The 24687-nt window shown below is 39.4% G+C and overlaps 1 protein-coding gene across 1 annotated transcript in view; it reads left to right on the top strand.

The window, feature by feature from the left end:
• The window catches only part of LOC146319271 (rho GTPase-activating protein 26-like), a 129618-nt gene that overhangs the window by 49724 nt on the left and 55207 nt on the right, over positions 1 to 24687 (top strand). The window contains exons 2-13 of the mRNA XM_084729868.1: positions 96 to 191; positions 2616 to 2677; positions 3536 to 3607; positions 10388 to 10489; positions 10592 to 10702; positions 11247 to 11351; positions 13079 to 13208; positions 14863 to 14963; positions 17602 to 17696; positions 21405 to 21483; positions 22715 to 22751; positions 23987 to 24052. Coding sequence (XP_084585994.1) covers positions 96 to 191; positions 2616 to 2677; positions 3536 to 3607; positions 10388 to 10489; positions 10592 to 10702; positions 11247 to 11351; positions 13079 to 13208; positions 14863 to 14963; positions 17602 to 17696; positions 21405 to 21483; positions 22715 to 22751; positions 23987 to 24052 — 1056 coding nt within the window. The remainder of the gene's footprint in view (positions 1 to 95; positions 192 to 2615; positions 2678 to 3535; positions 3608 to 10387; positions 10490 to 10591; positions 10703 to 11246; positions 11352 to 13078; positions 13209 to 14862; positions 14964 to 17601; positions 17697 to 21404; positions 21484 to 22714; positions 22752 to 23986; positions 24053 to 24687) is intronic.

The following is a 24687-nucleotide window of genomic DNA, read 5'->3' on the forward strand; positions in this document are numbered from 1 at the left end:
CATGAAATATGGCTTTTGCTAAGAAAGCATGCTGTCTCTGTAGTGTCCTTTAGTAAAGCTAACGGCCTCTTTTTCTTTTCTCTCCGTTCTCTCAGGTCTGTCAACAGCCAAGAGGAAGTTTGCTGACTCTCTCAACGAGTTTAAATTCCAGTGTATCGGAGACGCCGAGACGGATGATGAGATGTGCATAGGTGAGCTTGCTGATATGAAATCCAATATATCCTCTGTACCGACGGAGGAGGGAGCCTGTAAATAGACGGCAGACAATGCCCTCTCATTTTATTTGATGAATGCCATCCAGTGGAATTCATAGTGATAAGTCATGTCAGTTTAACTGTCAGGTCACTCCCTGACTTTGGTGCCTAATGAAGAAAAAAAAGTGAAAACATGTAAAGCCTTTTCAGCTACTAGTGATCAGTTTTGGGAATAGTGCATTTGGTTATTTGTCTTTCATAAGATAGATTTATTCATCATTATACAAACAAGGTTGTTCAGTCTGATTTATATGTAGGTCCCTCTTTGCTACTCATAAAAATCAACCATTAAAATTATTTTACATGGAGGAGCGCTGAGGTATTTGAATTGCATCCTAGCAGTAGTCCCTGCTGCTAGATAACCAATAACAAAAGGCGAAGAGCGAGGCTCAGTGAAAGAACTGGATGCATCTCCGACTCAGTCATTGAGAAGTGCAGTGGCAGGCTGCTGGTGTGCTGCACTGTGTCACCTTTGAAGTGTTTTTCCCTTTGGAAGAGCATCAGACGTGCTCAAGAAGGTGGTGTGGAGAGAGAAGAAAAGTATTTTTATCACTTTTATACAATATCTTGAAAAAAAATCTATATTCTTTTTTTTTTATTATTAAATATAGTAAGGTTATAAGATGACAACAGATACTCAGCTGGAGCAAATGGGACCAGTGACTTTACTTGAGTAAATGAGAGGATGCAGGGCCATGTGGGCAATGTCAGAGGGGAAAGAGATGAAGAAAGTGGAGCCAGCGCCTGAATATTGATCCTGTGTAAAATGAGCATCAAAAGCATTTCTAATAGTCAGTAATGATCAGTATATCAATGTTTCCGGTGTCACATTTCTTAAAATCCACAACTCGATTTGATGTTCCATTTTAAGGTCACAGTTTGATTCGATTTGAATCGATTAGACTCCGGTTGCGATTTAAAAATATTTTTTGTTAACACTGATGGGTATGCCATCGTTATGCTATTGAGTCTTGATTTGCCGGTAAGCTACACTGTGCCATCTTTGAAGTGTTTTTTGTTTTTTTTGGACGGGCACTGTGCACTGCAAGTAGGCGGGGATGAGGGGAAATTGAAGGCTCATTTCAATTGATTTTTAATTTAATATCCTCCTTGAATTGACATGATTCAGAGCTCTTGCCTAAAGCCTGTCCGGGGTTTTCTTGTTTCAACCTTGCTCTTGTTTGACATTAACTACTCCCTTCTCTCCAAGCACTTTTAATAAGTTTCATGCTGACCCAAACCTAACATATTAGCGTGTTATTGTTGTTCAGCACAGGAGAGTATAATTCTTTGATTCCATGAACTCATCCAGGCCTCTCCGTCGCCGTCCAAACAGTTTGCTGTGAAACATGCAGCAGTCGGTCACCACACCCTCTCATGCTGCCTGGCTGTGTCTGTGCAGGCTGCAGCTCCTCACTGGTCCGACCCACCCACTACTGTTGTTTAACTAACCCCGGCTATCTTTCCTGAACAGCTTGCTGCACCGCGGCACTGTTGTTTTTAGGATATTCATAGTTACACTCACGTCAAAACTCATCTCTTCTCTCTGATACAATGATGAGTTCACCCTAAATGGATGTAGAATCTATCAAATTACTTTTATTATTAAAAAAAACAAACATTCTCTGACACAGCAAGTAAAAAATAGTCTACAAACAGCATCTGAGGGTTATATTGGGTCAATATCTTCTGTGTTTATCTGTTATTCTCTCTATTACATTTATATGAGTCTACGTGAGTGTGATTGAGCTTACTGAAAGGATCTTTCTGCTTTTTACGAGCTTTATTAAAAGGATTGCACTGTTTTTCAATGCATTCCTTGAATAGTCCTGAGGTTCTGCTCCTTTAAAGTGGATCTAACTTCCAAGAACCGAATCCTGTAGCTTGAAGTCTGATGTTGAAAAGCAGAGTGGGCCTGACTGTGTGTTTTATCATGTGATGATTAAGGAATAAAAGCTAAGTGCGTGTGTGTGAAGTGTTGGACAGGGGACGGAGGCAATTGAAGTGGAAACTCTGACCCAAAACAATGCAGCCATGCCTCGCCTGCCTGCCAGCGAGCGGGGAAACAAGCGCTGAGCTGTGCTGTCTGTGAAAGCACCATAGAAACGAACCATATAAATTGCGGTTTCATTTCCAGTTAATTACTCTGCTGTGTCATGAGTTTAGAAAAATTTGTGAGGCGTCCAAGAGCAGAAACAAAGCCTCGTCCCCACCACCTCGTGCCAACGCTTTTCAAACACTCCGTTTCTGTCTGCGTGTACTTGTGTGTCTCTCATCATCACCATTTCAAACACCAACTTTCTGTCTCTCTTTCCAATTATCTCTTGTGTTTTCTGTCTGTCTCTTTCTGTCTGTCCTTAGCCAAGTCTCTGCAGGAGTTTGCAGCGGTTCTACAGAACCTGGAGGATGAGAGGACACGTATGGTGAGTGACCTAACAAATTCTAAGGAGTATTACGGGTGGTTGATGGGAGGGAGTGGAAACTTTGTTTTGCACATAAATCTTGTCTTTACTCAGAAAATGTTTTGACAGTGATTGTCTGACCCCTCTAAGTCAGTTAGTTAAATCAACTTTGAGGACATGCTGCTAATTTTGTTGTCTTTTATATATATATATATATATATATGTATGTGTGTATATATATATATATATACATGTATATATATGTGTATGTGTGTATATATATATATATATATATATATATATATATATATATATATATATATATATATATGTATATGTTTATTTTTTTATATATATATATATGTATATGTTTATTTTTTTATATATATATATATATATATATATATATATATATATATATATATATTTTTTTTTTTTTTTTTTTTTACTAACTATTGCAAGCAGATCATCTGGAAAACAGAGCAGTGAAACAGTTTGTCAGTAAAAGAACAAGAAGAATGAGCAATCTCATTGAAGAAACACCAAAAATGGTCCTGTTTGTCTGGCAATCTAGTCACCTTCCTCTTTCCAGCACAGATATAGACCTAAGGCTGGCTGGTTCTGACCAGTTCTTTGCCCAGCAACAATTAATTAGAATATCAGATGAAGGAAAAGGAGAAGTGCTCACTGGGTAAAAGGCAAACACACATTCAAATCAGTGATATGAAAAGTTAAATTAAAGGTCATCTGAATGATAGAAGATTCAAATTTTCCATCAAGTCGTTTTTGTGTGTTTTTTTTAGTCCAGTGTCGTTCTTAGAAAATGTCATGTCTGGCACGATATAATGTTCACAGATAGGTTTGTGTCTGTGTCCACAGATCGAGAATGCCAACGACGTGTTGATAATGCCTCTGGAGCGCTTCAGGAAAGAACAGATCAGTGCAGCCAAGGTAAGGAGGTGATAGAGTGCACGGCAGCCACAGCATTGGTGACAGAAACGCCTCCCTACACGTGTACTGTGCATCAGTATTGATATGCTGGGAGTGAAACATAAATCAGCAAATCAATGAAATCCTTTTAGTGCTTCTGCAGCTGTGGGAAGAGCACTGGCAGGCACAACACCACCTAAAACGTACAGTTGGTCAAAATATACATTAAATCTTCAATTTAATTAAAACAGCAGTCAGGCACTGACAGATGTTATGTCTGTACATCTGGATAAAATTATTCATATAATTTGTAGTCACTGTAGTCTCATGTAATTTCCTTTGAAATGAGTTTCTTCTGCTGCTCACCTGGTTTTTATAAAACTATTGGCACATATTCCAGTGAGATCCTCCTTAATGCCGGATAACTGCAGTATTAACTCCCTATTGAGAGTTTATATGGATGTTCACTACGCTGTAATATTAAAGGGATAGTTCAGATTATTTGACGCGGGACTGTGTAAGCACTTATCAATAGTCAGTGTATTACCTGCAGTAGATGGTGGTCGACACACCCCCAGTTTGGAGAAGCAGAGAGGAGTACTGGCACAGAAACTAAGAAAGGTACTGCTGTAGACAGGGTCTGCAACAAAACAAATTTTAGCCAATCAATATCAGTCTGATTGTAGGCTTTATTTAGAATATAGTCACCACTTTACATTGCCATCAGACAGCCTTTTCTGACAGGAAACGGTCTTTATACAAGCCAAATGTTGATTTCTCCAACCCAACCAGACTTCATAGGCAAAATTAGTTGTTTTACCTTGCAGACAACGGGACCAGCACGTCCACTGCTGCCTCAATCTGTTAGTTAGTGTTATTTTGCACCTTTGGTGAATCCAAACTAACCCGTTGAAACACAGTAGTCAGACAATAACACAAACAAACTAACCGATTGAAGCAGCGTTAGAGCAGAAACTCCCTTTGTCTGCAAAGTAAAATTTGTGATATTCACCTATGGAGTTTGGTTGGAGTGATATTTGGCTGATATAACTGCAGTTTCCCATCAGAAAACGCTGCCTGTTGGTGACAGCAAGGTAACACTGAATTAAAGAATTTCCATCAGTAACAAAATCTAGTATATTTGACTGACAGGACTGGTACAGGAGCTACTAGGAGCAAAGACTTGAGAATAAGAAAATAGAACGAGCCAAATGCCATCAGATAAAAGTACAGTATACCTTAGAGATGGAAAACAATGCCATTATATCTCATTTTGCCCATACCACAGACCTGCATGTGTTTTAATGACACCTTAAAATACTCCATTATGAAGTTTGTCAATTCAGTCAGTTGCCTCACAGTTCTTGTACCAAGAGAGAAGTCCTTTAAGACTGGCTTGTAATAAAAAGTTACAGTATAAATACATATACAGAGGATTTACTTCATGTGGGTTAGGGGGTTAGGGTCTAATTCTTGTCCCATTATTGTCCGTGAATGTCTATCAAGGTCTGAACGATCACTGCATGACCTGGATAGGAGATTAGAGGAATACATAATCCTGACATAAATCACTGATTCCCACTGGGGGGTCTCACAGGCCAGCAGGCCTCCCTCATGGCACCGCCGGTGTTGTTTTAGTGTGTCACTGTGTATAAATCTGTTTGTACCTTGACTGCATGGTACGAGGGTATGAAAACATAGAATTAGCTAAACAGGAGGATGTTAATTCAAGATTTACTACATAACTGTTATGTTCATTTGACTTCTTTAGCACTTTAAGATCAAATTCTACTATAAGTTCAAGGGTTAGTATTATACTGTAAATTCTGGGGTAATCCTTTGCCCCACGTAGTAAATATGTAATGTTTCTGTGTTCAAATCTCCTTACAGCCGGTCATGGTGCACCGACCCTGTGCAGTCATTAGCCATAGGACCTAGATGAGTAGCCACAGGGGGTTCCCCTGATACATGCAGTATTAAACATGTTACCAGCGTTTACCCTGCTAATCCATCTCCTTACAGCAGGTCATGGTTTGATTGTGACATGGTGGCCAGATTAAGAAGTGAACACATAATCTGCGCGGTCAGGTCACCATGAGTGATGTTCTAATCCCAGTTTAGCCCTAAAAGAACCGACCGCATCTTCGCTCGGGACAGTTTCACCTGGTTCTAAAGCTGCAGAGCTGGCAGGCCTCTGACATAAGTGGAATTACAGTGAGTGGATAAAGAACAGGAGACATGTATTTAAAACAGTTTACAGAAAACAGAAAACTCTCAGGCTCAAGTTTTAATCTTGTTTGCCACTTATTATTCCACACTTGGAAATTTGTTTAGTCCGGTGTAGAGCTGCAGCGATTAGTTCGTTAATTAATTATTTGTCGACTACTTTGAGGCATTTTTGCCTCACAACCAGTCCTTTGAGGGCAACCATAATGCTGATGTGGGCAGGGATTAAATTGAGTTTGACACACTTGTGTTATTGTTTCCATCAGTTGAAGCCCCGTGCTGCCTCTGTTAAGGATACGTTTAATAATACAGTGCAGCACATTTCCTTTAATGTTAGTGAACTTTGGTATGGGGTTAACCTGAAAAAAGCACAATAAAGCGAATGTTTACTAAAAGTTTCGTGCCATGTGCTGCATTCAGAAACGGTGGGTGATGATGTTTTGTTTGGCCTCATGTTTCAGTGGGACTCGTCAGTAATTGTTGACATGACGGAGCAGTGGAGTGTGGAGTCGAACTTGATTGTAGCTGTGATGAGTCAGATGTGTGGTTGCAGGGCATGATCCTGTATGAAAACACTTCATTCACCTCGCTCCTCTGAAGGAAGACCATCAGTTAGCAATTATACTGGGAGGAGACTGCCACCTGCTGGCTAAAGAGGAAAGTAATTTAAAATAAACATTTAAATGCCTCTTTAATTTTGTCATCAAAGATTTGGTTAAAAACAACAGAGATTGGCAGAAAATAGGATATTTACTGGCTGCGTAATTTGTAAATTGTTTTCACAAAGGAAGTCAGGAAATCAAGCTTCCTTCAGTTGATTTTAAAACTGTTTTGTTTGTAATGTTTTAGTTAAAGTTACATTATGAAACTCATGCTGAGGGACACACAGGAGAGGGTTGAAGCAGCAGCAGCAGTCACGTCAGAACTGATTTCCTCTGTGAAAATGAAAAAGTCAAAGATTCAGACTTTAAACAGAGGCCTTGTTGTTTAGAGGAGCGTTCATCATCTCTGATGCGTTCTGCAGCTGCTGTCTGTTCCTCCTCTGGCCCCGAGGACTCCTCTCGCTGTTGAAACCGGCTTGGCAGTGAGACACCTGTGTCATGTGACTGCAGCAGGGGGGTGACATCATGGGTTCGCCCGAGTTCAGACTGACGAGGCATTTATTTCGTTGTCATTACTGATCTGGGAGTTTTATTTCCAAGAGGAGTTGGAAAAACTATTTCACACAGACACAAATTACCAGACGGGACGACTGCAGGCAAATCTGGCGAATTACATACATGACAGATGAAGGCAATTCATCACATTAATGCACAAAATCCTGTAAATCCAAAAATACCATAAAACAGTGCCGCTCAATGATTTACAACATCACCAACCCCCAACTGGCCTTTTTCAGAGCAGACAGTGTGAAAGCACAGGTGCTACCAGAGTAATAACAGCAATGTCTCTGTTCTATTTGTCCCAATAAGCCATGACAAACGGAAAATGGGAGCAGTCTGAAATATTATGACTAAAAGGCTACTCAGACTGTATGATGACGGTTTAAATTTAATGAACCATCTTGGGTTTGATAGATTTAACTCAGTTTTTTTTATCCTGGGAAGAAAACTTCCCAAAGAAGTGGTGTTTCTTCTCCTCCGTCGACACGAGTAATGCTCATCTAAGCTAAAATTTAATGCTCGCCTTTTTTCTTTTCTTTTATTGCATAAATACATGGTGATTATTATGGTGAAGTAAACTTATTCAGCATTAATACATGAAAAAATACAATTAGATAATGGTAATTTGGCATCCCTGTGCATTTATAGTGTCTCTTTTTTTGTTTTTCTTTTCTTTATTGTGCAATAAAGTGCATACAGAACAAGTGTAGACAAGCACAGAGAGACACACATTAACAGCCAAAAGATTTCATTCAAATAAGACAAAGAGCAAAAACAAAGGAGACAAAAAAAAACAAACAAAGTGGGGGATATAAGATGTGTTCAGACTGTGTTCGGTCTTGATATGTGTGGCTGGTGTGTGTGTGTATGTGTCTCTCTAGTGTTAATACTGGAATAATGTTGTTGCTCCTGTTTAACTAAAGGAGCAAGTGAAAGAAAGATGAGAGAAAAAACAAAAACAAAAAGAAAAAAACAGTGCAATTAGTTAAGGCAGAGGGTATCCCATATATAGTGGCGTAGGGGCAGATACCCGGTCCAACCACCCATGAGTATGCCCAAGCTGCACAACAGGGAGACTGGACTCCTCTCCACCCGTGGCGCAGAACCCATTAAAAACCCTTTTTTCCCCTCCTTTCACCCAAAGGTTAAGTGGAAACCGATGACTTGGTGGGCAATTCTCAGACCCTCAGGAGGGGGTAGACTGCTCTGCAGGCTTTACTTTTATTTATGCAGTTATTAAAGGGTTATGGGTCTATAGAGCAGCAGCATCTCTCTGCTCTTCCTGTCCACCATTGAACGCTAACTAACCACTTACAAGTGAGGTCAGACAGCCGTTGTCAAGGATACAGGCAGTCTTGTGTGCATTCAAAACACTGAAACAGGCATGGCAGGATGAATGCAGATATAAGAATGGAGTTTATATTTCTAGTTAGGAACTTATGTGAAATCTGAGAGAGGCTGGTATGCAGCCATGAGTTTCAGAACAGGTAGGAACTTCTTTCTATGATGTGGCTCTGTAGGAACCCAAAACAAACCATTATCAGCCATTATTATTTCATTCACTGACATGTCAAAAATCAATACCACATGTTTTAAATGATAAAATATTCATCAAAGTATTCATTCAAAACCTCAGTTCAGTTCAGTCTTTTTTGTCCTGCCTGAAATTTAGCTTGCAGCAGAATCAGGCAGTGTTCACTGACTCTTTCCATACCAGCACTGTGTGCAGGATGTTAATAAAAAAAATCCTGTCTTGTTGTCCTAGGATTCTTTTCCCTTGTACCGTGGAATCAACAGAAGTATAGCAAGTTTTCAGTGGGCTAATAAAGTCGATTGTTTGGTTTTTTACATGATAAAAAATAAATATTCTCCGTCTGTGAGTATGTCTCATGTTTTTGAGTTTCTTTGTGAAGCTCCAGCACACTCATGTTATGAGTCTGGGATGAAGAAATGCAATAACCTTAACAGGCCGGGGCAGATGTACAGTAATAATACCCCAGGGCCTCTTTGACAGACCCACCCTGATCTGCCCCTCCTCTGTTTGTGTGTTCACTTCTCTCCTCTTGTTTCCCACTCTGTCTCTCTTTACTCATGTCCATTTCTCCCACTTCAATGGGCCGATAATTACTGTTCAACTATTAGAACATGGGAAGAAAGAATGGGAAGAAACAACTTGCAGGTGTTTTTCCTTTTCGTGTCTTTTCATCTTCTTGGACACTAAAGTTTTTCTCACTGTTTTTCAATCCAGCAATCTTAAGAAATACACACCCTGCTGCTTTATTTGTCCCCGGTTTATCATCCATTTATCTGTCTACTTCTTATGTCAGTGATCTCAGCTCTGATGAAACGGTCTGTTGTTTAATAAGCAGCTGTGCTCCCCAAAGGACCTATTACATATTGGGCTCTTGAAAAAAACAAAAAAATTAAGTTTGCCTTTCTCTGTTCTCAAAATCTTTAGCTTTTTGTCCAACTGCACAATTGCAAAGGCAGTAACTAATCAAAGTACTTAGCGACTATGTTAGTATGATAAGAATGAAAATGTGTTTGGTCTATTAAAGGGACAGTTTGGATTATTTTATTTTATTCAGGTATGAGAACCAGAGAGGAGCACAAGCACGGAAGCTACTTAATATTAATTAAGTCTAAGGATTAGATTAAGTCGGCGCTGTATTTTAAGTATTTTCTCCACTTAACCTTGCTGTTTTCTGATGAAAAACTGCCATTATGTAAGCCAACGATATTGCTCTCTCCAAAATAAAACAACCAAATAAACCAAACCAAACTCCACAGGTGAAATCAGTAATTTCATCTTTGCTAACGCAGTAGCTGCTGGACCACCACGGCCTTGATCAGTTAGGTTGTTTTTGTTATTATGTGCTTTGTTGAATGTGAACTAACCTTTTAAAACACCAACACTGCACAGTAACATAAAGAAACTAACCAATCAAGGCAGTGGTAGACCAGGATCTTCTGTGTTCTGCAAGATAAAATGACTGATTTTGCATGTGGAGTTTGGTTGGTTTCAAGAGAGTGATATTTGGTTTATATAATGGCAGTTTCCTGTTATAATAGGCCGTCTGACAGCAAGGTGAATAAATTTCTAAATATAGTGTGCAGATAAACTGATATTGATTCTTCTGGTGGACCTTTTATTAAGTGGCTTAAATACATTTTGCTGCTGCCCCCGTCCACAACCGTACATTTCTCAGGTTCCATGCTGGTACTCTGAACTTGGGAAGCGCCGACCACCGTCTACCGTAGTCAGTGCACCGACACACTGACATCACCTCATGCAGCCCCACTGCAGACAATCTGAATTATGCCTTTAACAGTGCAGACCTCAAGAAGGGAAGTGGAATAAGCTGAGACGAAGCTCTTACAAATAAAAGGTTTTTTGTTTTATCTGTTACAGGAAGCCAAGAAGAAATATGACAAAGAGACAGAGAAGTATTGTGCAGTTCTGGAGAAGCACCTCAGCCTTTCAGCGAGGAAGAAAGAGTCCCATCTACATGAGGTAACATGTTGTGTCTGAGTTTACAGTTTGATTGATGACATTTCTCATATTTTTCCATGAATGTCAGTCTGTTATTTTTCTACATTTTCTTACCCATTGCAGGCGGACAACCAAGTAGACAACGAACGGCAGCATTTCTATGAGGTGTCTCTGGAGTACGTCTTTAAGGTGCAGGAGGTCCAAGAGAGGAAGATGTTTGACTTTGTGGAGCCTGTAAGATGAAGCTTTTTTTTTTCTTTTCTTTTATGCAATTTTTAAACTCATGTTTTCCCAGATGTTGCTGTGCACACATGCCCTTTTTCATCAGTATGACGTGTACTGACTTTGACATGTCCACACCCTGCAGCTGCTCACTACACCACACCACGCTTCGGTTGTAGACATAGTGGTTTGGAGGTTTCGGTGCCTTGCTCGAGGGCACCTCAGTGGTGGTTGCTGAGGAAATAAAGACAATTTGTTGCACACATACCACATAAACCAGACTTTTCAGTGTGTAGAAATGTACAGTGTAGCTTGACTTGCCTCCTTTTTCCTCCTCTTCCTTCTGTTTCTTTGTATCTGCTTCCACTCCAAACCCTCAAAATTTCTTCTCCACATTCTTATATTTCCCTCCTTTGACTTTCACTCCTCCTCTATTCCCCGTTTTTCTCATCGCCCTTCTTTCCCTCTCCTCTCTTTCTCCTTTTCATGATCTCTACCTCCTCCTCCTCGTCTTCCTTTATCTACATCACATTCTTGCTGTTTTTGTTTCCCTCAGCTGTTGGCGTTTCTTCAAGGCCTGTTCACCTACTATCACCACGGCTATGAGCTGGCAAAGGACTTCAACCACTTCAAGACTGATCTCACCATCAGCATACAGAATGTAAGGTCACACACACAAAGAATAAAATCACACTATAACCCTGAGCACTGCCTGTAGAAGTTACGTGTGTGAAAAAACTAGTGAGTTGTAGGTTTTTTTGAGTCCTAATGATACGTCCATCTCTGCTAGACTTGTTTTGTTTTTGACTTTGAATTAGGAAGGACTTCATGTTCTTAATCCCTCATCAGTATTACCAGGGAACCTCATATGATTCAGAAATTACCCTCCAGTGTCTTTCTTAAGCACTTGATGAGCAAAGTCTGCGTTTTACTTGCATTTGCTCATATTATTGCTCGGATATGCCTCTGCTGTTTGATGTCAAGCCTGTTAAAAGATGTAATGATGTTCCTCACCCACTGAAAGAATGTATGTGCAAGGAACCCTATTACTGCATGTCGCCATTTTATGTTATCCATCTCGTCATCTTTTGATGATCTTTCATTGGGTTTGAATTGGGTCTCTTTGCTTTGCAGCTGGATTAACCTCCTGAATTTGCAGCAGAACTTTCATTTATAATTGCCAACACTGCCTCCATAAGTCTTGACCACGAATAAGGCAGAATGATGCCATGGAGAAAACAAAAACCCTAGTGAAAAAATACAAAACCAAAATGCAAAACAAAAAAAACCCCAAAACAAAACCAAAAACCAAGACAAAACAAATTAAAACCAAAAAACACAACAAATTAAAACCAAAAGACAAAACAAAACATAACAAAAAACAAATACAAATATTATCACATGACCTCTCTGTGTTTAGCAAAATATGATATTGGCAGTGATTTCTAGTGGAATTTTTCTTACTTTGCAAATTTACTGCAAATTTCAGACATGGCAGACTCGCACGAGATTAAGATCACAGACGACCTCTGCGGTTATTACAAATTACTAGAGGTCCCCAGGAAATGTTAGTCCAGTGCGAATAAGGCTTTAGTTGTAATCTCCAACTGGAAAAGCTCCTTCACCCAGAATGCTGTGAATGTTTTGAAGCGTTAATGTTGAAAGTTTAAAGGCCGCCTAAATCTGAGGTCATTCAGGTCAACCTCATTACCAGAGAGGAAACATTTTTGAAGCTAGAGGAATATGTGAGAGGAATAATTCTCTGAGTGTGAAAAGGCTGCAGGCTGAAAGGAATTTAAAGGTCAAAGAGTTATACTCAGAGAGCCTTCTGAAATTGCGTTTGATCCCTGAAGGAAACAAAAAACCTCTCTAGAAAAAAATGAGGTAACATACAGTAGTTACGACTCTACTTCTAGCAAAAAGAGGAAATTATCAAGAATGCAAGGAGCATTCCCCAGTTTTTTTTCCTGTAATAGAGCTTTAGGCTTATCTGTAAGGCCAGTGACCCAAAAACCACTATGTGTTACATGAACATAAAGTCTATGCCATCTGATTACATGCGTTGCATAAATGCACATCTTTTTGTTTGGATTCCTGTCTCACACATTCAATTTTCTAATATTTATTTCATATTTTATTGTCAATTTTCTACATTTTAACTTTCAGTACTTTCTTTTTATCTCTATTTTTTCTTCTGTGTTTATTGTTTTGCACTGAGCAAGATTCCTCGCATGTAAAAAACCTACTTGGCAATAAACCTGTTCTAATTTTTTAATGTATTTCTTATACTTCTGAAAAATAAGTTAGTCGAAGTTCTGCTGTTGTTGCAAGTTCAGGGTACATACTGTAGGATGAGACTGAAAGATGTTTGTGTGTTCACGCTGACAGACGAGGAACCGTTTTGAGAGCACGCGGTCAGAGGTGGAGTGTCTGATGAGGAAGATGAAGGAGAATCCACACGAGCATAAGAGTGTGAGCCAGCACACCATGGAGGGATACCTGTTTGTGCAGGAGAAGCGTACGTATCAGCCCACCTCTCTCTGTGTGTTAGTGTTACATCTTACAGTCAGGGCACGACTCGGCAACAGTTTACAGCATTGCAGCGCCATGGAAACATGAATGACTTGGCGGGTGGGTGGGTGTGTGCGCGTGGGCACGTTGCATACATGTTAAGGGCATGTTGTGGCTCACGCGCACACGTAAATACGCACACAATCACACGCGCTGTCACAGCAGCAGAACAAACAAACCGTAATGAACCTACGGTTGGCAAAGTTAAGTCTGATCTGCTGGAGACGTGAGAGCAGTGCTGACCACGTGCGGTTACCATGGTAACATCTAGCACTAAAGCAGGAGTGACTAAGACTCATTGTTTTTTCTGTTTTTTTTTCTTTCTTTTGCTTTAACCCTGTCTCCCCCTCCTGTCTCTGTCTTAGTTTTTCTCTGACCGTCTGACAGCACTGTTTTCTCTTATGTATCAAGCCTTTTTGCTTTTTCATTTCATTCTATTGATTTTTTTTTTGAATGAAACTTCAGATGTCTATCATCATATTTTGTCATAATTCTCAAAAAAAAAAAAAAAAAAATCCTTGAACGCAATCCTCAATTTGAATAAAGTGATTCATCAGATTAAAGAGAGTTTTTTTTATAATTAACTCAACTTTCTTTCATGAATATTAGTCTTCAGTTTCATCAAAATAAATGTAATTCATGTTTCTGTTAGACTGACGTTGGACTGCCCCTTAATACAGGTATGTCCCTCTTTCAACAGTGTTGGGCAGTAATGCATTAGTTACTTTTGGAGTCATATAATTACTTTACTCAGTAACAAGTAGTATAAGGAATTACAATAGTCAAAATAGAAGTTATATTACAGTTAATAATTCAAGCAACTCTAATTAAATTTTGACCTAAGTAGGTTATCTTATAATAACGTGTGTGTGCAGCAAGTCAAAGCAGGTCACATCAGCTGCAAGCCAAAAAGCTACACAAAGGATGAAGGGTGAGGGAGAGGGGGAGAGGCATACTTTCCAAAGGTGGAAATATTGTCAGTATATTTGACTTTGTCTCAGTCGAAGATGCATGAACATGTCCATCTGTTGTAAACTTTGTGAAAGCAGCGATGAAATCTAACTTGAAGGCCACGCTCAGAGAGGTCGGCTTTGTTTCAGCTACAGCCGACGTCTGGACAGATAAGAACAAAAGCTCTCTGGGTGTTAACAGTTCACTGGATCACCAGTTCATGTTTGAAGTGCCACAAGGTTCAAAAATAATATAGGAATATAACAAGTGATATAACTACTTTTGATACCAAGACATAAGTAAAGAAATATTATTACTTTTTAATGGAGTAGTAAGTAAAGGATAGTGTACAGTGAGTAATTATCCTGCTTATTTCACAATAATTTGACACAGAATACTGATTTAAATTTATTTTATTTATTTATAAATGGTTTTATTTATTCCCCAGAGTATATAACCAGAGCACCATCCTTAGGAACGGTTTGTTCTTTTTTATTTATAATTATATACAGTAATCGGTGGCAACAAATAAAAAAGACACAACAAACTAAGAATTTCATTGCATTGATAACTACTTCTACTGCTTTCTGCATGTGACATTAAAGCCTTTGAATCCTTGAATCACTCCCTTTATTTCCTGTCTCCCTCAGGCTCATTCGTATCAACCTGGGTGAAGTACTACTGTACGTACCATCGGGAGCCAAAGAGGGTCACCATGGTCCTGTTTGATCCCAAATCTGGAGGGAAAATGGTGAGTAGACAGACATGGTTACGGTGTCACTGAAAATCCAAGCTATCGTCTGTCCGGATACCCATATGTATATCTGTATGTTAGTAGGAATCAAAACATGAGGTTTGCATAGATTTTTACAGAAGTAGAAACATACAGTCAGATGCTCCACATGCTTAAGACACACAGACAGGTACAGACACCTATTTTGTGTCTCTTCAATCTGTCATCATGTTGTCTAATGTGCAGTTGCTTCTCATCTCACTGATCTGCTCTCCAGATGTAATTAACACACTCTGCTCGCTCCTGAGCTCAACAAGCTCTCACTGTGTGTTTATTATTCCCAACACACAACCTGATGTTAGAGATATTTTTCAGGGAAGCTACAGTGGCGCTTCGAGAGCAGAAGACCGTTTGTCTATTTTAAGTCATCAGCCAAAAATGTCAAGTTGTGCGTCAGTCCTTCGGCATGGAGACGGAGGAGCGTTTTTGACGCACGGTGCCTTTTTACACCATCGCACAGTCATACAGGGACAGGGAGAGATAACAATTTCTCCTGCAAGAGCAGCCTCGGTAGATGAGAGTGCAGCATCACCAAAGATGTTGTGAGTAAGTAGCATGACTCCAACTATTTTCTCGAAGTCTTATCTGTTATCACCCTCTCCACCTACATGCTGAATAACCCGAAGCTGATGCAAGTTCAGGCCTGTTCTCTGTAGGAACATTTTGCGTGGTTATCTGAGGTAAAGAAGTAAAAAGTGCTGAACATCACAGAAAGAATTTCAACACCATAAGACAGAAAGAGCATATCATCAGACCGGGGCCTGTTAGTGTTATATAGTACGAGCATTTCCAGAAATCGACACATCCCTGTATGTGAAAGCTGAAAGTAAGAGCTCAAAGGGAAAATTAGTTCCAGTCTTTTGAGGTTTTAACATGCACATGATGAATATTACTCTGCATCATGCTAAATATTTACTTATTATTCATTATTCAAGATAATATGCATGTATTTGCTTCTACCAATCAGCACATGAAAGTAGCAGAGGACTATTATTTTATTTTGACAAATCGTTTGCCTAAGAGCCTTAGTGCTTTATATTCCATTATATTTTAAATTTTTACCTGGTACCTGAATTTTGTGTTTTCCTTTACAGCCTAAGTAAAAACATTTTCACTATAGATTTATGCAGAAAAGGCAAAAATCTGCCTCAGAAAAAAATCATATTAATGCATATATTACATATATGACTGTTACAACCCTAAAACGTTTCACATACAGAAAATGTAATCAGATTTTGTACCTGCTGGTGTACCTGAAACTAAAGAGCTGAGTGTGTAACACAGACTTACGACAACAGTTTGTGAGATAGTCACAAAATCTAATCTATTAGATTTGTGAACAAACCGTCAGTTATTTTCTTGGCACTGGTCGACTTCTGGTTCTCATTCCACGGTCAAATTGGCAATAATAAATAGTTTTTTACCACTGAGTATCAGAGAGTTCAGAACTTTTAAACCTTTTAAAGACAGTTTGTAAACATGGTTTAAGGCAATCAGGTCTGTAGGCATTGAGCTACAAGACACCAAATATATCCATTATTGGTAAATTGTGTGGTTAGTAATTTCTTGTACTGATTAAATATCTTTTCTAATGAGGGTGTGGGTTTTAGAAGGAATTTAGTTTTGTACTTCAGTTATCTATGTAGAGGTGCGTGTTTTGTTTCTTAGTGTTTGTCAGTTGTGTGACTAAGTGTAAGTTTTCCTTTACTTTGATAGATCTTTTATCTCTGTAACGTGCATCAGTGGTGGCCTCAGCCTAGGGACTACAGATCAAAATGAGCTGTTTGCTTTATCTGGCACGATCCAAGTATTGTGCACAGTTCCTGCTAAATAAACCATAAGAAAAAAAATGTCAGGAAAAAATATAGGTTGTAGGTTTAGGCACCAAAACTACTTGGTTCTGTTTAGAAAAAGATAGCTGTTTGGGTTAAAATAACTACTTCCTTAAAACAATCTTAAAACAATTCTCACACAGGAACTGAACCTCAGTCTCCTTTGTGAAAGTCCCGTGTTGTCCCACCTGTACTGTACAAAATAATGACAATTTGTGTACATGAATCACAGATACATGATTACATTTCATGACTACGTCACGAGTGTCTCATGAACCATGAGTGATGGGGTTCAGTCTGTGATGACATAATGCTCAAATCTTTTAAAAATGGCAAGTTGGTACAGTAACACCAAAGTTTTTGGCCCCTATTCATGCACATTTTCCATTTTCGAGCTCATTTCTCGTTAGTTCCTGCAGAGATTTGTGTCATTGCCCATCTCACACTGCAAGTGTTTGTCCAAAATTATCTTGGTGTGTGCTTCCAACTGGAAGTTATACAAGTTAGAAACAGTTTCTGTAACTTTATTTGTACTTCAACATGAGAGGAAAAAGAGTTAGTCCTCATAATTGAAACCATACTAAGAACTGACCTTGTGTTTTACGAAACCTGTCAGAGTTGGTTGGTTCAGGATTCTTCTTCTTGTCTGCTAATAGCCAGCTGGTTTGCATCCCAGTTTGATGACCTACATGCTGTAATGCAGGTATCAAAATGAAACGAACTTACTGTGATGCTTTTTTTCTCTTTTACTCTCTGTTCGTCAGGGAGAAGAGGAGAACTTCATCCTCAAGTCGTGCACCAGGAGGAAGACCGACTCGATAGAGAAGAGGTTTTGTTTTGACGTGGAGGCTGTTGACAGGTCAGTGAGTGTGTGATTTCACTGCATATGTCTCTGTTCAAATCATGGATTTGTCACACAACCTTCCTTTTACCCACCTCCAACTCCAACCTCGCACTGGGTCTCATGCATGAATGTTTGATCTTAAATTGGATGTGCATGCCAGGAAATTTGCAATACCACAATAACTCCACGTATGGGCAGCAGACTTCAGTGTTGTGCACAAACCAAAATACATCAAAATTAACAAAACAATTAAAGAGAAGATGGTGTTTTGGATGCTTCAGAAAGAGATTCAAATCGTAGACTTCATGTGAAGTTTGTAACGCTGTCAACAAACAAACGCTAGAGCTGTTATCTAAAATACAATCATATATAAAGCCTCAATTTCATACTTGGCAACAAAGAACTACTTGTTTATTTATTTTCATTCAAAGGGCGAGTACATGCATTCATTGGAGGCTCATTGGATCAAGCTCCTTGAATAGAGTGTGAAATGATCCATTGGTCTCTCTGTTGAGTAGCCAGTAGATTGTGTTTTTCCTCCAGCATACCAATAAGCATTAACGCACCAGTAGCTCTCTTCATTCTCTGTGACAGCCAGTATGAAACAAAGTAGTCAGCCTGTGCCAGAAGAAAAAGTCCAAATTGATATTGTCTGTGGAGAAAATGATACAAAACAAGATACAAAGATGCAAATGTAGTTACTTTTCACTTGATATAATCTAGTGAGAAAACAATTACTGGGATAAACTTACCATAAATTACCAATCCAGTTAGCTAATTAACTGTTACATTGCATGAGACTTTGATTATGTTTGCTTCGTGAAATTGTCAAGTTGCATGGAAATTATTTTTCATGCAATTTTCAGCTTGCAAGTAGTTGCATGAAAAGTCTCGCTGTGTAAACCCAGCCTTAGGGGTGCAGGTGCAGCCAAATCGTAAGTATGCAAGTACTGATGAATGCCACTAAAGTTCTTCAATTGTTTGCACACACGATTTAATCTGTGCCTATAAACAATTCATGAATGAGGCCCATTGTTCTACTCTATCTCAATTTATCTCTTATTCAGGGTACAAACTGTGCCTTTATTATCCCTAATCAGTGTAGTACAAGAACCTGCCTTCCTGTGTCTATTTTTACTGAATTGAATTGAACTGAATTATTGAATTCTCTGGGGGTTTTTTTTTTGAGTTTTTTTTTTCTATTAATATATTAGACTCCATTTTACAGCTTGTTTCACACCTATACTACAATATGGTCTAATGCAATTTTCAAATTGTAGGAGGTGCAATATTTCTTAAAGGTGAAATGTGTGTTGAAATACTATTTTAATATAAATATTGTTATGCTGCAGAGATGTCCTGGCCCACACATCATGTTCTACAGAAAATCTTTGTTTCAGTACAGATCGCCCCTAAAATTGCACAATAATCACTTTAAGATATTTTTCAAAGAAAACTAGAATAATGATGTAAAACTTTTCTCTAATATTATGAATCATATCACAGTTGAAACATCAGTCAAAATAATCACCATTACATTTGTTTTTTGAGGATTTTCATTCAGGTGATTTTGGTCCCCGGCACAACAGACAACAACTGTAGTGGAAAAGCTCCTCATATCTGTGACAGGCATGAGTTTTATGTGGTGTAATTACAGCTAACAGACACATGGGGGTGCTCAGTTGACTTGGACCTGAGGACGGGACATCATGGCTGTTTGTCCTCACAGGCTCGGCCCCCTGTGGTGCTTCCCTTCCTACACTCCTCCTCCTCTTTCCTCCACCTCCTCTCCCCTTGCTGCTCACTCCTCCTCAACTTCAACCTCACGACATCAATTCAGCTCACCCTCATCTCATCCTCATGTTTCCCGTTCCCCCATTGTGCCTTTATTTATATTCCTGTTGGTGTGTGGTGTGTGTGTGTGTCTGTCGGTGTGTGTTTGCTCATCTCTGAAGAGGTACACGGGAATGCTAAAGCATGCAAAGATGTTTCCTCTAATGGGCTGTTCACACATAAATGTGTTGCTATTGCACAGAGTGGCATAAATACATTTCGTTCAGTCAATTCTGTAAATGTCCTGTTGCTTTGTATGTATTTGTGTGTGTATGTGTGTGTAGAACGTGGCTGCACATACATGAGTGTGTCTGGATGTGTGTGATTGTATGCCGGGTGGTGTGTGTCGTCACTGAAGAACAGTGTGTAGATCAGTGTGTGTGTGGAGGAGGAGGCAGTTGAAGGTGAGGGTGCTGCCAGTCAGAGAGTGACAGACTATATAGGACCGATTGGAACCCTATAGGAGACTAGGATGGACATGACTAATGAGGCTGTGTGTGTGTGGGTCAGTGTGTGTGTGCTGAAGATTGTCTATATCAGGGTTTCCTTGATACTCAGTAGAGTGAATCATCCTTAGTTGGTAAATTTTCCAGCTATTATCTTAGCATTTTTTTCTTTTTCTTAATCTTTTTAAGTTAAAAAGCTGCTGATCACCTATTTTACTTGAAAGTGATACAGGAATCATTAATAGTTCTGGCATTCACAAATGAGCATGCATTACTCTTGAATAAAGTAAATGTATTTTTTCTCAATTGCATGTTTTTTCCACGTCCATCTTTGTAATGTTTGGCATTTAACAGACAATGGGCCTCATGCAAGAGCTACTCATATGAACAGATTCGTTCTTAAGTGGTTTGTATGAGTGATTTAGGAGAACCTGCCACATTCAGCAATATTCTCTCATCTGAATTTTTTTCAGGGATATGAGCACAATTAACGAGTGGTTGAGAGCTCAGTTTTTCACTAATTACTTTATATTTCATTAGTTTGAACATGTTTTGAGTCTGTAAAATAATTATGTTGACTTTATCCTGTTTTACTACATTTCAGATTGTGATATAAATCTAAATTTATGCATAAAATCTATCATCATTAATTTAAATTGGCTGTTACCTACTGTCAGGAATAGTGGTCGTATCTTCACCTGCAGGTTTGTGAAGTTGCTGTCCAGGAGAACATCCTCCGTTACCATCCTTGACAGTGCAGCATCACCTATTATGACACCTATTGTGTCCTCCATTGCTGTGATGGAGACTTCACCTTGACCTCCACCTCCTGTTGCAGTCAATGAACGCTTTGCTGTCGCAAGGCATTTTTTTAAAGCCATTTTCATACTGAACCATTTCTTATTCATTTCAGTGACAGTGAGAGCCTCACTTAACACAGCATTAACAGCACGTTTTTCCTGTTTCTTGGCTTTAGCAGGTCGCTTAATTCCACTGCTGACACTGTGAAAGTCATAAACTTTCCTGTATGGATCTCTGAAAGCAGAAGTTCAGTCTCCAAACTTGTTGCCATTTTCATGAATTAACACTTCCTGACGTATGCGGCAGGACGCATAGCCTTATATGCTGTGATTTGGGTGTTAATCGTGCTTTTTTTTTTTACAAGACCCATGAATGTGCACTTAAATATGCACAGCTGGATCATTTACACAGTTATGAGTTAGGAGCATTTGCTGAATCCGACGTGGCATGTTCATACGAGTCCACCGCACTGAAAAGAGTGAACGAAAATTAAGTTAAGGGTATGAAAGTGTTCTTGCATGACGCCCAATGTTTTCCACTGATCTTGATATTTGATAAGCTAATTTGCTGTTCGTGTGTGTGTGTGTGTGTGTGTGTGTGTGTGTGTGTGTGTGTGTGTGTGTGTGTGTGTGTGTGTGAGAAGGCCGGGAGTGATCACTATGCAGGCTCTGTCAGAGGAAGACCGCAGGTTGTGGATGGAGGCCATGGATGGGAGAGAACCGGTAGGTTACCACGGTTACCAGTTTGTTCTTGTGAGAGAGAGAGAGAAAGAGAGTGTGAGAGAGAGAGAGAGAGAGAGAGAGAGAGAGAGAGAGAGAGAGAGAGAGAGATGTTGCAGTTATTGAATGTAGTAAAATATCCATTAGGACTATATGTTATGTTATTAATGTTTGCTTATTAACTGCCCCCTGGCCTCATGTCATTTTGCAAAAATGGCAAAGCAAGTTGAGTGTCCCTGCTGTATAGCCTCATTTCCCAAAAGTGATGCTCAAAAACAACATGCAAAGAGAGGCTACAACCAAGTATGACAGCTCATTTTGTTCATAAGGACCAGGGCTACCGATATGCTGACTGATGGTCAGACAAACCCATAAGTTCTTGTGCAAACCTGAATTAAACAGCGAGCAGGATGCTGATTGCCTGCTGTGATTGACAAGGTCTTACTGGATAATTTAGCTGCTTTATGCCTCCCAACAATGAAACAATCTGAGAAGGTTGGAAGGACAAATCTGTGTTTATTGGAGCTGCTCACAGCTCTTGATATCAGTATGTGACCTGTGATGAAGGCTTGCACGGAGACATTGCTTCATTTGCTTAGTTGCAAGCCAAAAAGGTCTGTGCTCCACTGGCGTAGAGCCATTGATAATTTGGGTTTTTATGTTGTTAATGGAAATGCTGACTGACAGCGAGTCTCAACACTTAGTTTAAGCCCTCTTAATAGACAGCTTTATTTTGCCCTAAGGCTGGAAGTGTTGTAGTGCTGTTTTCCACACTCAACTCGCTATTTAGTCACGTTCGTGTCCCAACAACTCCCTAAGGTAATCAGCATCCATAAAGCCACCGCAAGCTTGAGCAAGCAGTTGCTGAGCTCAGGCGATCTGTAATAAAACAAGAAATGTTGATGCTCATGTTTCACTTAAGCTCATCTTGTCTTTGCTGTTGTTAAGACATCTGTCTTATGTGGCTGCTACCTTAACTTCACCTTGATAGTCTATACAAACTACAAACTCACCACCGTCTGCAGCTGCAGCATCCAACCACGCAAGATTTGAGCGTAATCACACACAGTGAGACAGAATTATATTTGCTGCATTGTCTATGTTATATTTTATTTAATATTATTTATTGTGATCATTATGCAGGTTGCAAACGCCAACAACACCTCAGTATCCCGATATACTCCAAATGATGCATTCAGGTTAGCTTACTTACGTGTGTGTTTTTTATTTGCAGGTGTACAATCTGAACAAAGACAACCAGGCTGAAGGCAGTAAGTAGCTTTAATTAATTAACTGTTTACTCAGGGTACAGCATTAGTTAGCATTTGATTCTATATGAGCAGGGTTAGATATTATCATTTAGAAATCAATATATAAAATAATAGATAACATATATTCAATTGACTACAGTACAAAGACAAAATATTTAATGTTCAAACTGACAAACTTTGTTGTTTTTTGTAAAAAGATAATCACCTTTTCTTTTAACAACACACAAGCGTTTGGGAACTGAGGACACTAATTGTTGAAGTTTTGGAAGCAAAATTCTTTCTCACTCTTGCTTAATAAATAACTTCAGGTGCTAAACTGTCCAGGGTCTCTGTTGTTGTATTTTGTGCTTCGTAACGCAGCACACATTTTCAGTGGGAGGCAGATCTGGACTGCAGGCGGGTCACTCTAGTACCTGAACTGTTGTAACACATGCAGGATGCGTCTTGGCATTGTTTTGTTGAAATAAGCAGGGACGTCTCTGAAAAAGACACCATCTGGATGGCAGCATATGGCGCTCCAAAATCTGTATATGCCTTTCAGCATTAAGGAGCCTTTACAGATATGACAGGTTACCCACGATGCCTTGGAAAATAACGCTCGATGCTGGCTTTTGGAGTTTGCGCTCATAACAAGCTGGATGGTCCTTTTCCTCTTTAGGCACGAGGACACAACATCCATAATTTCCAAAAACAATTTCTGAAGATGAACTTGTCTGATCATACCACACTTTCCCACAATTCATTTCAATCCTGCTCCCTATATGCAGTGATTTCTCTCAGTGCTCTGAATCTTTCAGTGATTTTTTGGACAGTAGATGGAAATCCCTAAATTCTTTGTGGTGCTGTGTTGAGAAACATTCGTCTTAGACAGTTGGACTATTGTCCCTCACAGTTTTTCAGAACAAAGTGTGCTTGTGAACGACTGAGCCTTTCCAGGATGCCCCTTTAATACCCACACTGTCACCTGTTACCAGTTAACCTGTGGAATATTCTAAACAGATGTTTTTTGAGCGTTCTACAACTTTCTCAGTCTTTTGTTGCTCTTGTCCCAACATTTTTGACATGTATTTCAGGCATCAAATTCAGAATTAGTGTACATTTACAAAATTAATAGTTTATCAGTTTGAACATTATTGTCTTTGTACTGTATTCAGTTGAAGACGAGAGGAAAAGGATTTCAGAAAAGCAAATGTAAATAATTTTTCCCCTTCCGACGTCACCTGCTTCTCAATCAGTGGCCCAGCTGGATGTGATTGGGTTCAACGTGATGAAAAAGTTCATCTATGCCGTGGAGACTCGAGGTACAGTGATTTCTGTTTTATTCTTTTCGTTCTGTGGATTTCTACGTAGTTAGTGTGATACACTGTGCTTCATTTAGTTTCATATCAGATCTGTCTTTATGTAGGTACACAGTCCCGACTACTGTCTGAACTATGAATAGCAGCTGGTTTATTTTTGAATTATTTATTAGTTATTACAAAATGCACCTTGAAATAACAGCACACCAAAAATACCAGTGCCTCCATCGTCTAGATTGTTAACCTGTGAACCTGAGAGTGGAGACGTGATGAAGTGGTCCACCTTTTCCCCACTGGACTCCTAAATGCTAAATGCTCGCTATAAGTAAGGGATGATTACACAGAATCAGAAACGGTGGGTAGGGCAGCGGGTTTTGAAATGACAGGCGTCAGTGGTCATCATCTGGATTTAAACGCTCCACCTTCTGAGTATGTTGTCATGACGATGGTGCATCTTAAGGTCCCTCTTTACAGAGACTCTTCTTCTATTATTCCGAGCAACCAGGATTTCTCTTTACATGAAGGACGTGTATGAAAAAAAAATGGATGTTGATTAACCAGATTTTAAGGCAGGGGATCTCAAACTCAAACCAGTAACGATGGTATAGTCATCTCTTGAGGAGCCACTTCAATGTTCA

Source organism: Lutjanus erythropterus, chromosome 11, assembly GCF_056507025.1.
Source record: "Lutjanus erythropterus isolate fLutEry1 chromosome 11, fLutEry1.hap2, whole genome shotgun sequence".
In the NCBI taxonomy this organism is placed as follows: Eukaryota; Metazoa; Chordata; class Actinopteri; order Lutjaniformes; family Lutjanidae; genus Lutjanus; species Lutjanus erythropterus.